We start from the raw sequence: 13,598 nt of genomic DNA, 5'->3' as shown, positions 1-13,598 counted from the left end.
CAACCAGAGCAAGAGAGGGCTGAGGATGAGGAGAAAATGGTGTTGGAGCCCAGGGGACAGAGGCTAAATCAGAGGTGAAGAAGAATGCGGGCATTTCGCTCACAAAAAGAAACCACAGTGGAGCCAGGACTCATCACTGAGAAACCAGGAGCAGCCCTTAAGGTCTCCAAAAAGACAACGTCTCACAGGAGGAAGGGGAAGCCACAGCGATAGGGTCACTTGCTGACATCCTTCCGGATGCGCTATCGCTGCGCAGAAGTAACTTCCACCACTATGTTTTCCTGAGATAAGTCGGGGAGTCTGAGAGGGAGAGAAGGGGGGAGACTGAGAGTCAGAGAGAGGAGAGACTAAGGACGCTAGGTGGGCAGGGCTCTTCACTTGCAGGTGCGCCTGTGTGCTGTGAGTTGCTGGGGGTTGTAGAATGCTTTTGGTGGACAGAGGGAACCAGGTTGCAATGTGAGAACATTTTTATGAATTTCTGGGAAACTGCCTTAAGATCTCTTCCAAGAGAGACACCTGGTTCTTCTCACCTAACTTGTTGGGTTTCCTTTTCTCACTCTAAATATTCACTTTAAGGCCGGGCACTGTGGCTCATGTCTGTAATCCTAATGCTTTAGGAGGCTGAAGCAGGAGGATGGCTTGAGCCCAGGAATTCGAGACCAGCCTGGGCAACATAGCAAGATCCTGTTTTGACAAAAAATTTAAAAATTAGCTGGGCATGGTGGTGCATGCCTGTGGTCCCAGTTACTGGGGAGGCTGAGGCAGGAGGATCACTTGAGCTCAGGGGGTCCGAGGCAGCCTGGAAAACAGAGGAAGACCCTGTCTCAAAATAAATAAATATTTACTTTAATACCTAAGGGATGTCAAAAATTGTATAAGCCCCTACAACTCCAATTAGCCCCTCAGGAACACAAATGTTTCTCTTTTCCTTGCTCCACAGCCTTTTCTGGCTCTCCAGTGCTCTCAATGACCCAAACTGAACGGCTGTCTGTAGAGAACTGCATTTCCCATCGACCTTTTCGCTCGATATTTACATTTTAAAAAATGTTTTGTAGCGATGGAGATCTCGCTGTTGCCCAGGCTGGTCTCGAACTCCTGGGCTCAAGCGATCCTCAGCCTTCCAAAGTGCTGAGATTACAGGCGTTAAGCCACTGAGCCTGGCTAAATTTAAAAAAAAAAAAAATTGTAGGGATGGGGCGGGGCGAGGTCACTATGTTGCTCAGGCTAGTCTCGAACCCCTGGGCTGAAGCAATCCTCCCGCCTCGGCCTCCCAAAGTGCTGGAGTTAGGGGCGTGAGCCCCGGCAAGGGGCAGACACTCATTTTCTGTAGTGGCAGACACCGCCTCCTCCTGGGATTAGTCCCGGCCTCGCCCTCCTGCCACTCAGGCCTTGACTCGCTTTACAGCATGAGCCCAGTAGCCCTGTCTCCGCCTCTTACGTAAAGCACCGCCCAGTCGTCCAGGCCTCCGTGGAGTGGGGGGGTTGGGCGGGTGGGGGCGAGGCCTTCCCTCAATCCTGACGTCCATTGGCTGTCTCTTCGCCGGCGGGGCGTGGGTACGGGAGCCGGGCGGGCACGCTCCGAACCGCGGCTTAGGTGGCGGCGGCGAAGGATGCACCCGGCAGGCTTGGCGGCGGCGGCTGCGGGGACGCCCCGGCTGCGTAAGTGGCGTACGTGGCCGGCGGAGGAGATCGGGAGGGCGGGGGCGTGGCGGGGCGGCCGCGTCGGTTGGCGAGGTCACTGCAGGTCAGAGGTCACGAGATCAAGGATCTGGAACCCCGAGGTGTACACAGCGCTGGGATGCGAGGTTCGGGTAGGAGGCTCCTTGGGGGGCGATTCTTTAGGAAATTCCTTTAGAAGAAAACAACTTGGGACTGGATAGCGTGCGATATGCAGAGAAATGCAACTTTCATTCATTTGCAGTTAGCGATCCGCCCTTCCCTGCTCCCCACCCTTCCGTGGTTCCCCAGTACCCGCCTGCTGTCGCCCACACCCTTAGGACAGCTTCGTGGCCCCCCCGTGAGCGCAGAGGGCCATGCCTACCGCTCATTTAAGAAGCGAACCTGTATTGTGCTGTTGGCCCCCTTTTCCTGTCTCTTCATCTCCGTGAGTGTGCTGTGTGTTTCATTTATTCATTCAACCTAACTTGCCTCAACTCCCATGTGTCAGGCCCTGTGCTGGGATGGAGATGTTGTGGGAGCCCTGAGGAGGCACGTGACCCAGCCTAGGGGTGTCAGTGAAGCTTCCTGGAAGAGGATACTTCTTTTTCTTTCTTTTTTTTTTTTTTGAGACCTAGTTTTGTTCTTGTTGCCAAGGCTGGAGTGCAATGGCGCGATCTCAGGTCACCGCAACCTCCGCCTCCCGGGTTCAAGCGATTCTCCTGCCTCAGCCTCCCAAGTAGCTGGGATTACAGGCGCAGGCCACCACGCCTGGCCAATTTTGTATTTTTAGTATAGACGGGGTTTCTCCATGTTGGTCAAGCTGGTCTCGAACTCCTGACCTCAGGTGATCCGCCCGCCTAGGCCTCCCAAAGTGCTGGGATTACAGGCGTGAGCCACCGCACCCGGCATGGAAGATGACAATTCTGATCATGAAAAGTTACCCAGGAGAAGGAGATTTGTAGTGAGAGGGCAGGCTGGGCGTGCTGGCCTACACCTATAATCTCAGCACTTTGGGAGGTCGAGGTGGGCAAATCACTTGGGGCCAGGAGTTGGAGACCAGCTTGGGTAACAGCAAAATCCTATCTCTAATAAAAGTACACAAAATTAGCCGGGCGTGGTGGCGAGCACCTGTAATCCCGGCTACTTGGGAGGCTGAGGCTTGAGAATCACTGGAACCCAGGAGGCAGAGGTTGCACTGAGGCGAGATTGCACCAGCCTGGGCGACAGAGCAAGACTTCGCCTCAAAAAAAAAAAAAAAAAAAAAAAGAGAGGGTGATCCACCTGCCTTAGCCTCCCAAAGTGCTGGGATTACAGGCATGAGTCAAGGTGCCCAGCCAACCAGCCTGGCCAACATGGTGAAACCCCATCTCTACTAAAAATACAAAAAAATTAGGTTGGGCGCAGTGGCTCACACCTATAATCCCAGGATTTTGGGAGGCCGAGGTGGGAGGATCACGAGGTCAGGAGTTCGAGACCAGCCTGGCCAATATGGTGAGACCCCATCTCTACTAAAAATAGAAAATTTAGCTGGGCGTGGTGGTGTGCGCCTGTAGTCCCAGCTACTCAGGAGGCTGAAGCAGAAGAATTGCTTGAACCTGGGAGGTGGAGGGTGCAGTGGGCCGAGATTTCACCACTGCACTCCAGCCTGGGCGACAGAGTGAGACTCCATCTCAAAAAAAAAAAAAAAAAAAAAATTAGCTGGGTGTGGTGGCGCGCACCTGTAATTCCAGCTACTCAGGCGGCTGAGGCAGGAGAATCGCTTGAACCCAGGATGCGGAGGTTGCAGTGAGCCAAGATTGCGCCATTGCACTCCAGCCTAGGCAACGAGCGAAACAACGCCTCAAGAAAAGAAAAAAAAAAGAGAGAGAAGGAAAGGCATTGGAGGCCTGTGCCAAGTAAACAAGTAGACATATGAATATATATTCAGAAATTATTGTGAGTGCTCAGAAGAGAAAAAGAAAACACCACATGTTATGAGAAGGAACCAGACAAGGTTAGTGCATTACAGTGAGGAGTGAGGAAGGTCTCTGCAAAGGCAGGGGCCTCTGTGCGATATTGGGAGGTGCTGATGGAGGGAGGTTGTTCCAGGATGAAAGCTCTGCATATTCAAAAGCCAGTGGGGGCAAGGAGCTTGGCAGAGTCGGGGCCTGAAAGGCCATGTGGCTGGCTGGTGCATGGGATCCCCAGGAGAGGTTGCAAACCATGGTGGTTGGCAGGAGTGGGTCATGCAGGGCCTAGCAGGCCTTTGGATTTTTTTCAGAGCACAGTGAATAGTGATTTTAGGCAGAGGATGACGTGGTCTTATTTGCATTTAAAAAGATCACTCTGGGCCGGGTTAGGTGGCTCACGCCTGTAATCCCAGCACTTTGGGAGGCTGAGGCGGGCGGATCATGAGGTCAGGAGATCAAGACCATCCTGGCTAACACGGTGAAACCCCGTCTCTACCAAAAATACAAAAAAATTAGCCAGGCATGGTGGTGGGCGTCTGTAGTCCCAGCTACTTGGGAGGCTGAGGCAGGAGAATGGCGTGAACCCGGGAGGCGGAGCTTGCAGTGAGCTGAGATCACGCCACTGCACTCCAGCCTGGGTGACAGTGAGACTCCGTCTCAAAAAAAAAAAAAAAGATCACTCTGGGTCAGGCACTGGTGGGTCACGCCTGTAATCCCAGCACTTTGGGAGGCCGAGGCAGGGAGATACTTGAGCTCAGGAGTTCGAGACCTGCCTGCCCAAAATGGTGAAACCCCATCTCTACTAAAAATACAAAAATTACCTGGGCTTGGTGGCGTGCGCCTATAATCCCAGCTACACAGGAGGCTGAGGCAGGAGAATTGCTTGAACCCGGGAGGTGGAGGTTGTGGTGAGCCGAGATCGCACCATTGCACTCCAGCCTGGGCGACAAGAGCGAGAATCTGTCTAAAAAAAAAGAAGAAGAAGTAGGGGAAAGAAAAGGGAAGTGGGGCTTGCAGAGAGGCTGGGGCCAGTGCTGCTTGCCTTGGAATTGAAGAGACCTGGGTCTGTCTTCAGGCTTCAAATAATTGAGAGGAAGAGTTCGAGGCTAGTAGCTGATCAGGAGTGACATGGATGGATTGCTTTCTGTGGGGCCAAGGAGTTTATGAGTGTCACAACAGCTTTGCAAGGTGGGACAGTTAACTCCGTTGTGTAGACGAGAACATCCAGGTGCAGAGAAAGTCATGACGTGGATAATTCGATTCCTCTCCCCATTCCCACTGTCATCTGATCACTCATTCCCTGTGCCTGCAATAGTGGCTGGCACATAGTAGGATCTCAGCAGATATTTGCAGGGTAGCATTGGTTACTGATTAGGAACAGAGGCCCTGGAGGCAGAGTGCTGGGTTCAAATCCTGCCCTCCCCATTTTCTCCATCTCAGTACAGAGCACTCCCATTTGCCCCATTACTCAAACCAGGATCTATAGAGACAGTATTGGCTCTTCCCACTTCTTTTTTTTTTTTAAGAGGGCCTTGCTGTGTCACCCAGGCTGGAGTGCAGTGGCACGATCTTGGCACTGCAGCCTTGACATCCCAGGTTCAAGCAGTCCTCTCACCTCAGCCTCTTGAATAGCTGGGACTACAGGTGCACGCCACCATGCCCTGCTATTTTATATTTTGTAGAGATGGGGTTTCACTATGTTGGCCAGGCTGGTCTCGAACTGAGTTCAGGTGATCTGCCTGTCTCAGCCTCGCAAAGTGCTGGGATTATAGACGTGAGCCACCATGCCCAGCCTCTTACCACGTTTTTTGTTTTGTTTTGTTTTGTTTTTTGAGACAGAGTCTTGCCCTGTAGCCCAGGCTGGAGTGCAGTGGCACGATCTTGGCTCACTGCAACCTCCACCTCCCCGGTCCCGGTTCAAGCAATTCTCCTGCCTCAGCCTCTGGAGTAGCTGGGATTACAGGCACGCACCACCATGCCCAGCTCATTTTTGTATTTTTAGTAGAGACGGGATTTCACCATGTTGGCCAGGCTGGTCTTGAATTTCTGACCTGGTGATCCACCTGCCTTGGCCTCCCAAAGTGCTGGGATTACAGGCGTAAGCCACTGCACCTGGCCTCTTCCCACTTCTTAACACACCTCCTCTGAGCACCCCTCAGCAAGTCCTGTCCCTCCTAGCTCTGAAACTGATCCAGAAATAACCCATTCCTCTTTTACACCCCCAGTCCTGTCTGCCATGGTCTCCTACCTGGATCACCCCAGCAGCCTCCTCTCTCCCTTCCCTGCCCACCCCTCATCTGTTCCCCACATGAGGCCACAGGGACCTTTTAAAAACTTTTGAAACATGGCTCTCATACTATGACTTTGGGCAAGGGCCTGAGCCTCTTTAGGGCTTGCTTTTCTCATATGTAAAATGGGGATGATGATAGCATTGGCAGCTGGCAGAAACAGGGTGGTTGTGAAGATGAAATGAGTTCATCCACAGGATTATTGTAATATTTATCAGGCACAGCAGGGCTGGACTCCTGCTCTGCCACTCACTCAGTTTGGCCCTTTGCACAAGTCATTTTAGCTGTCTGGGCCTTGGTTTCCACACCTGTAAATTGGGAGTGGTCATTTATTCTGTTTTTTTGTTTTTTTGGTTTTTTTTTGAGACAGGGTCTCACCGTGTTGCCCAGGCTGGAGTGCAGTGGTGCAGTCTCGGCTCACTGCAACCTTTGCCTCCCAGGCTGAGGTGATCCTCCCACCTTGGCATCCCGAGTAGCTGGGACCATAGGCGTGAACCACCACACCTAGCTAATCTTTCTATATTTTGTAGAGATGGGGTTTCGCCATGTTGCCCAGGCTGCCTTTATTCATTGATCAGGTTTTTATCAAGCACCTACTCTAACCCTGTGCAAGGGGTTGGGGACTCAGCTGTGAACGAGATAAAGATCCCCACCTTGGGGGACTCACAGTCGAGTGGGGGAGACAGTGAACAAAATAAGACAGCCAGCATGTCAGCTGGTGCCGAGTTCTATGGATATCAGTGAAGCAGGGCGGGGGTGGGGAGTGCCACCAAGGGAGGTACGGTTGTAGACAGGATGGCTGGGGAAGGCCTCACTGAACAAAGCCCTTGAGGAGGAGAGGAGGGAGCTCTGAGGATGTTGGGGGAAGAGCGTTCCAAGCAGAGGCACAGCTGGTGCAGCGGCCTTGAGGCAGGCACCTTCCTGGTGCATTCAGTGAGCATTGGGAGGCGCAGGTGGCTGGAGCCAAGTCATTGAGGGGGAGCATAGGAGATATGGACAGCGGCCTTGTGTAAAAGGCTTGGTACAGGATTTTGTGCCCAATAGCCCCCCCTCCCTCTCGTACATAGCAGCTTTTGAGATAATCATCATCATTGATATCTGGATGGATGGATGATAAGTGGATGGGTGGGTGGGTGAATGGATGGTTAGATGGATGGATGATGATGGATGGATGGATGGGTGGATGGATGGATGGATGATAGATGAGTGGACAGATGAATGAGTTGGTGGATGGATAGATAGCTTGGTGAGTGGATGGATGGATGGATAGATGGAAAGATAAATGCATCAGTGGATGGATAGTTGGCTAGATAGGTGGGTGGATGGGTGGGTGGATGGGTGGGTGGGTGGATGGATAGATGGATGGATGAATGGGTAGGTGGATGGATGGATGGGTGGGTGGGTGAGTGGATGCATCATTAGATGGATAGTTGGCTAGATGGGTGGTGGATGGATGGATGGTTGGATAGGTGGATGGATGGATGGATGGATGGATGGATGGGTGGATGGATGAATGGATTGATGGGTGGGTGGGTAGATGGATAGATGGATAGATGGGTGGGTGGATGGATGAATGGATGGATTGATGGGTGGGAGGGTGGATGGATGGATGGGTGGATGGATGAATGGATGGACAGATGAATGCATCAGTGGATGGATAGTTGGCTAGATGGGTGGGTGGATGGATGGATGGATGGATGGTTAGATGGATAGATGGATGGATGGGTGGGTGAGTGGGAGGTTGGGTAGATGGATGGGTGGATGGATGGGTGGGTAGATGAATGGATGCATAGATGAATGCATCAGTGGATGGATAGTTGGCTAGATGGGTGGGTGGATGGATGGATGGATGGATGGGTGGGTGAGTGGGAGGTTGGGTAGATGGATGGGTGGATGGATGGGTGGGTAGATGAATGGATGCATAGATGAATGTATCAGTGGATGGATAGTTGGCTAGATGGGTGGGTTGGTGGATGAATGGCAGAGCCTGCACCTGCCAGTCCATCTGACATCAAAGCCAGTGTCTCTAATGGTGACACCACCCTCCTCTGCAGGAGGAGGCAGAGCTGTGGGATGAATGAGGCTCGCCAGGTCTCCCTTACCTATCCTGGGTCCCCAGCTCCTTCTCACTCTCTTCCCTTGCAGCTTCGAAGCGGAGGATCCCTGTGTCCCAGCCGGGCATGGCCGACCCCCACCAGCTTTTCGATGACACAAGTTCAGCCCAGAGCCGGGGCTATGGGGCCCAGCGGGCACCTGGTGGCCTAGGCTATCCTGCAGCCTCTCCCACGCCCCATGCAGCCTTCCTGGCTGACCCGGTGTCCAACATGGCCATGGCCTATGGGAGCAGCCTGGCCGCGCAGGGCAAGGAGCTGGTGGATAAGAACGTGAGTGGCCGGGGCTGGTGGGAGTGGGGGGATGCACGGGGCCACAGGGCTTCAGACTTGAGCTCTGCCTCCCCAGATCGACCGCTTCATCCCCATCACCAAGCTCAAGTATTACTTTGCTGTGGACACCATGTATGTGGGCAGAAAGCTGGGCCTGCTGTTCTTCCCCTACCTACACCAGGTCAGCACCCCCAGGGGAATGTGGGTCTGCAGTGGGCCTGTGGGGGCTCAGGGGTGGGGGCAGGTGCATGGTGGAGCCGGGAGATTCGCCTCAAGGGAGCAGGGCCTGTAGCAGGGTGGGAGGGGCCTGGCTCTGAGGGTCCTGCCCGTCTCCCCATCCCCGCAGGACTGGGAGGTGCAGTACCAACAGGACACCCCGGTGGCCCCCCGCTTTGACGTCAATGCCCCGGACCTCTACATTCCAGGTTTCACCCTCCCCCTACCCTGCACCCTCCTCTCTCTTCTGGGCCTATATGGAGTGGGTGTGTGGGTGCCTGGAGGCCCAGGGCAGTTCTTCCTCTGGTGATCAGTGTCTGTGTGTCTGTCTCCCACAGCAATGGCTTTCATCACCTACGTTTTGGTGGCTGGTCTTGCGCTGGGGACCCAGGATAGGTAAGGGAGGCCTGGGGCAGGCCGAATAAGGTGGGGTTTGGGAGGCCCATGGTTGGTCAGGAAGGTCTCAGTTCCAAGGTCTCAGTTCCCCTTTCAGGACAGCCCCACTTTGCTCCCAGTTGGCCCAAGATACAGCCCTCAGGGTCACTGTCAGCATCACCCTCGCCTCTTCCCTGTCCTTCCTACCCACATGCATTGCGTCACCACCCCCTGTGCTGGGTGACCCTTCTCCATCCACCCTTCCTCTTGGCCTCTACTACCAGACCCATCCTCATCCTCCCTCTGTCATCACCAGCTCCCCAATGCACCCCTACTCCAGCAGCAGCCAGGATGGTCCTGTCTGAGGTGCGGGCCTGGCCCACCCTGCCCCGCCCTGCTATCCATGGCTCCCAATCAAGCCCCAGCTCCTCAGCCTGGCACTGCCCCTCCTGCTGCACGCTCCGGTCTGTTCCTTTCCTTGGGAGGGCTGGCACTGTCTCCTGGGGCCTTGTCACATCAACTCCCCCTCTGCCCAGGAGCGTGTTCCCCTCCACTACTGCCAAGTACCTGCACATCCCCGCTGGCTCCATTCCAGTATCACCTCCTCCGGGAAGCCTTCCTGCCCCCCAGGCTAGGTCAGGCCCCTCCTCTTGCTCACATCGCCCTGTTCTTTTCCTTTATGGCACTGAACACATCTGTCATTAACTAACTGGTGAGGCCCTGGGGATGTGGCGGAGGCCAGGGGCTTTGTCCCTGACCAGCTCCTTCCTGCAGGCTTCAGCTCGGTGTCCCCTCTCCTGGGAAACCCTCTCTGACACTTGTCTCCTGACTGTCAGCACAGCCCCCTGTGACTCCAGCCCTGCCTGCTCTGGGTGTCACTGTCTAGGGATGGGTCTGCCATCCTCTCTGGATGGGATTTCTGTGGGAATAGGATAGCGCGCACATCCATCTTAGTCACTGCCAGGTGTCCAGCCCTACCCAACACAGAGCTGTCCCCAGATGGGTGCTGGGGGTGGGGGGTCTGAACCAGCCAACCAAGTGGCGGGGCTTTGTGCCTGCAGGTTCTCCCCAGACCTCCTGGGGCTGCAAGCGAGCTCAGCCCTGGCCTGGCTGACCCTGGAGGTTCTGGCCATCCTGCTCAGCCTCTATCTGGTCACTGTCAACACCGACCTCACCACCATCGACCTGGTGGCCTTCTTGGGCTACAAATATGTCGGGTGAGTACCCCCGCCCTTCACGCCAGCCCCAGCCCTTGGGCCTTGTCCTCACACAGCCTCCTCTCCCTCCCCCAGGATGATTGGCGGGGTCCTCATGGGTCTGCTCTTTGGGAAGATTGGCTACTACCTGGTGCTGGGCTGGTGCTGCGTGGCCATCTTTGTGTTCATGGTGAGCTGGGCTCGGGGCTGGTGAGGCTGAGGCACAGGTGCCCTGGAGGCATCCAGGTATCCAAGCAGAGGATATCAGGTGTGGGGTTCAGACCAGAGACACATTGCTGAACTGAGGCGCCCTGGAGTGGCTGCCCGGCCTGGGGGGTCAGGAGGGCTTCCTGGAAGAGGGGGTATCCTGAGCCCTGGAAGAGGAGACGCCAGCCAGGCTGCTAGAGGCTGGGGATCCCCAGCACACAGGCTCCAGGCTGGGCTCTCACTCTCATTCCACTCTCCTTACATGGGGGCCTTCCTGCCAGAATTTCCCTGGAAGGAGATTCTCTAGAGCCCTTCCCACTGGAGTCAGGGGTGCTGGTGAAGAGCACTGGGGTCTGCAGGCTGGGTGGACCCCAAGCTTAGTTGGATCCTGGGCAAATCACTTCCTTTCTTTAAATTCAGTTTCCCCTTTTGCCGGGCGCGGTGGCTCATGCTTGTAATCCCAGCACTTTGGGAGGCCGAGGCGGTCGGATCACGAGGTCAGGAGATCAAGACAATCCTGGCTAACACGGTGAAACCCCATCTCTACTAAAAATACAAAAAATTAGCTGGGTGTGGTGGTGTGTGCCTGTAGTCCCAGCTACTCAGGAGGCTGAGGCAGGAGAATCGCTTGAACCCGGGAGGTGGAGGTTGCAGTGAGCCGAGATCACACACCTGCGCTCCAGCCTGGGTGACAGAGCGAGACTCCGTCTCAAAAAAAAAAATAAATAAAAAATAAACTCAGTGTCCCCTTTTGTAAAATAGGATGATGATACTTGCACCTCAAGGTGCTGGGAGGATTCACTGTGAGCATGTGAGAAGCAGAGGGCAGACTGTGGTGGCTGGTGGGCCAGGGCAGAGCCTCGGATAAACTTTGACTTAAGTCTCATCATTTAAAAGTTTAGGCCAAGCACGTGACTCACATCTGTGATCCCAGCACTTTGGCAGGCTGAGGCAGGAGGATCACTGGAGGCCAGGAGCTTGATACCAGCCTGGACAACATAGCAAGACCCCATCTCTAAAAAAATATAAAAATTAGCCAGGCATAGCAGTGTGCACCTGTAGTCCCAGCTACTCAGGCGGCTGAGGTGGGAGGATCACTTGAGTCTGGGAGGTTGAGGCTGCAGTGAGCTGAGATCACGCCACTGCAGTCAAGCCTGGCGGACAGGGTGAGACCCTGACTTTTTTTGTGTGTGTGTGTGAGACAGAGTCTCGCTCTGTCGGGAGGCTGGAGTGCAGTGGCGGGATCTTGGCTCACTGCAACCTCCGCCTCTTGGGTTCAGGAGCGAGTCTCCTGCCTCAGCCTCCTGAGTAGCAGGGACTACAGGCACTCACCACCACGCCGAGCTAATTTTTGTATTTTTAGTAGAGACGGGGTTTCATCGTGTTGGCCAGGATGGTCTCAATCTCCTGACCTCGTGATCTGCCCGCCTTGGCTTCCCAAAGTGCTGGGATTACAGGCGTGAGCCAACGCACCAGGCCAGAGACCCTGTCCTTCAATAAAAATAAAGATAGCATTTCTGGCGTGTCTTCAGAAATTGCCATGTGGCCAGCATAAGGGAGGGCAGCAGCCTGGGCCACGTCTCCCACCCCCTCAGGCCGGGTGTCCACCGGGAAGTCCCCCTTCACCCGCTCCAAGACCTTGCCTGGCATTTGAGTGTGGAACCTTCTCATATTTTGCCCACAGGGCCCGGGGAGAAGCAAATCCTCACCATGTTAGGAGGTTTGGGGAAACTGAGGCCCCGGGAGCAGAAACCTGAGGCTGCAGAGGGCCAGGGACTTGTCCCCAGCTGCCTGGGGCTTCTAGGCAGAGGCTGAAAGTATGTCCGGGCTCTCACTCTGGCCCAGAGGGCTCAAGGGTAAATCCCTTGGTTCCTCTCTCCCTTTCCCACCCAGATCCGGACCCTGCGGCTGAAGATCTTGGCAGACGCAGCAGCTGAGGGGGTCCCGGTGCGTGGGGCCCGGAACCAGCTGCGCATGTACCTGACCATGGCGGTGGCGGCGGCGCAGCCTATGCTCATGTACTGGCTCACCTTCCACCTGGTGCGGTGAGCGCGCCCGCTGAACCTCCCGCTGCTGCTGCTGCTGCTGCTGGGGGCCACTGTGGCCGGACTCATCTCCTGCCTGCAGGCCCCAGGGTCCACCCTGTCTGGCCACAGGCACCGCCTCCATCCCATGTCCCGCCCAGCCCCGCCCCCAACCCAAGGTGCTGAGAGATCTCCAGCTGCACAGGCTACCGCCCCAGGGCGTGGCCGCTGTTACAGAAACAATAAACCCTGATGGGCATGGCGTGGACAGCCTCTCCTTGGCCTCGCGCACGAATGGGCGGGCCCAGCGCTGGGCAGGGGGCAGGGAGCTGGGGATGGGCCAGAGTAGGCACCACGCTGACCAGTCGCAGAAGGCAGAGAGGAAGGTTTAATGAGCCCTGTCCAGGGCCCTTCAGTGGGGAGCCTCCTTCTTCTTGCCCTTCTCCTTCTTGCCCTTCTCCTTCTTCACTTTGGGCTTCTTGGCCTTGCCCGGGATGCTCTCGTGCTGCTTGGAGCCAGCAGCGTGGGACTGTGGGGCCGAGGGCAGGGATGGGAGAGAAGAGATGGTTCTGGGCTGGAAGCGAGACAGGGGGACCGCTCCCCGCACCCTCCCCGCCAGCCCCAGCGCGGGGACGCCTCACTGGGGTGCAGGGCACGTGCTTGGGGACGCTGGCGAGAGCCCCTTACCTTCACATCCGTGTCGGAGTCGCTGGAGCTGCTGCTGGAGTCGGAAGAGCTGTGGTGTCCTTGCTGGATGGAGGTGCGGCAGTGAGGCGGCGCCCCTTACCCAGCCCCCGAAGTTGGAGGCCCAAGTCAGGACCCTGGGGTCAGGGGCAACCCCCGCCTTCCCGCCCCTCCCCAGCCGGTGATGAGGCGACTTACCTTTGGACCCGGACCTGCCCCTGCCTCCGACCGGCCCTGAACTTTGTGGGGACTGAGCTTGGGATCTCCCCCATGGCCCGCCCCCACACCGGGCTTCTGGGAGGTGGGCTCCAGGGCTGTGGAGAGAAGTTGGGTGGTTGGTGCAGGCAGCTTCTGGGCTTGAGTCCGGCCCCCTGCACCTCCAGTCCACACTCCCCAGGAGCTCACCTGCTCCCAGGTCGAACTCCATGGCGGTGAGAGTTGTGTCTTAAGGCCAAGGGCGCCTGGGCCCTGCAGAGGAGCGGAGCAGGGGGAGGAGCGCTGAGACCTGCCCGTTGGAGGAATGCTGAGACGCCCCACCCAACCTCTGTCCTGGTCCTCAGCCCTGACTCATTGCCCGGCACCACCCGGGATTTCCTCTGTGAGAAGTGGGGGAGAT

The 13,598-nt window shown here is 56.0% G+C and overlaps 2 protein-coding genes across 12 annotated transcripts; one reads left to right on the top strand and one right to left on the bottom strand.

Moving 5' to 3' along the window:
• The first annotated feature begins 1,465 nt into the window (after positions 1-1,465).
• On the top strand, positions 1,466-12,561 carry YIF1B (Yip1 interacting factor homolog B, membrane trafficking protein). Of its 10 annotated transcripts, none has more exons than XM_063701288.1 (9): positions 1,466-1,668; positions 8,042-8,280; positions 8,357-8,461; positions 8,627-8,705; positions 8,835-8,892; positions 9,933-10,088; positions 10,164-10,257; positions 10,695-10,771; positions 12,168-12,561. In XM_063701288.1, exons 1-9 carry the CDS (start codon positions 1,611-1,613, stop codon positions 12,184-12,186), a joined length of 885 nt encoding a protein of 294 aa, XP_063557358.1. In that variant the 5' UTR covers positions 1,466-1,610; the 3' UTR covers positions 12,187-12,561. The 10 variants fall into 10 exon arrangements, with proteins under 10 accessions (XP_063557358.1, XP_018870844.1, XP_063557359.1 ...); XM_063701289.1 differs by having other exon boundaries at positions 1,529-1,659; XM_063701291.1 differs by having other exon boundaries at positions 1,628-1,811.
• Positions 12,505-13,494, bottom strand: C20H19orf33 (chromosome 20 C19orf33 homolog). 2 transcript variants are annotated; one of them, XM_004060659.4, is made up of 4 exons: positions 13,388-13,494; positions 13,181-13,296; positions 12,986-13,048; positions 12,669-12,827 (listed from the first exon to the last, which is right to left on the bottom strand). In XM_004060659.4, exons 1-4 carry the CDS (start codon positions 13,407-13,409, stop codon positions 12,711-12,713), a joined length of 318 nt encoding a protein of 105 aa, XP_004060707.1. In that variant the 5' UTR covers positions 13,410-13,494; the 3' UTR covers positions 12,669-12,710. The 2 variants fall into 2 exon arrangements, with proteins under 2 accessions (XP_063557363.1, XP_004060707.1); XM_063701293.1 differs by lacking the exon at positions 13,388-13,494 and having other exon boundaries at positions 12,505-12,827; positions 12,986-13,080; positions 13,181-13,255.
• Between the last annotated feature and the right edge of the window lie 104 nt (positions 13,495-13,598).

Source organism: Gorilla gorilla, chromosome 20, assembly GCF_029281585.2.
Source record: "Gorilla gorilla gorilla isolate KB3781 chromosome 20, NHGRI_mGorGor1-v2.1_pri, whole genome shotgun sequence".
NCBI classification, from domain to species: Eukaryota; Metazoa; Chordata; class Mammalia; order Primates; family Hominidae; genus Gorilla; species Gorilla gorilla.
The sequence above is the reverse complement of the archived record's forward strand: the minus strand, read 5'-3'. Positions and strand labels throughout refer to the sequence as shown.

Coding starts and splice junctions, on each gene's coding strand:
- C20H19orf33 (XM_063701293.1), bottom strand. CDS start 13,254: ATGGGGGAGATCCCAAGCTCAGTCCCCACAAAGTTCAGGGCCGGTCGG. Junction 13,081..13,180: donor GGGCAGGTCCGGGTCCAAAG/GTAAGTCGCCTC, acceptor GGGCTGGGTAAG/GGGCGCCGCCTCACTGCCGC. Junction 12,828..12,985: donor ACTCCGACACGGATGTGAAG/GTAAGGGGCTCT, acceptor TCGGCCCCACAG/TCCCACGCTGCTGGCTCCAA.
- YIF1B (XM_019015299.3), top strand. CDS start 1,611: ATGCACCCGGCAGGCTTGGCGGCGGCGGCTGCGGGGACGCCCCGGCTG. Junction 8,462..8,626: donor TCTTCCCCTACCTACACCAG/GTCAGCACCCCC, acceptor CCATCCCCGCAG/GACTGGGAGGTGCAGTACCA. Junction 8,706..8,834: donor CCCGGACCTCTACATTCCAG/GTTTCACCCTCC, acceptor TGTCTCCCACAG/CAATGGCTTTCATCACCTAC.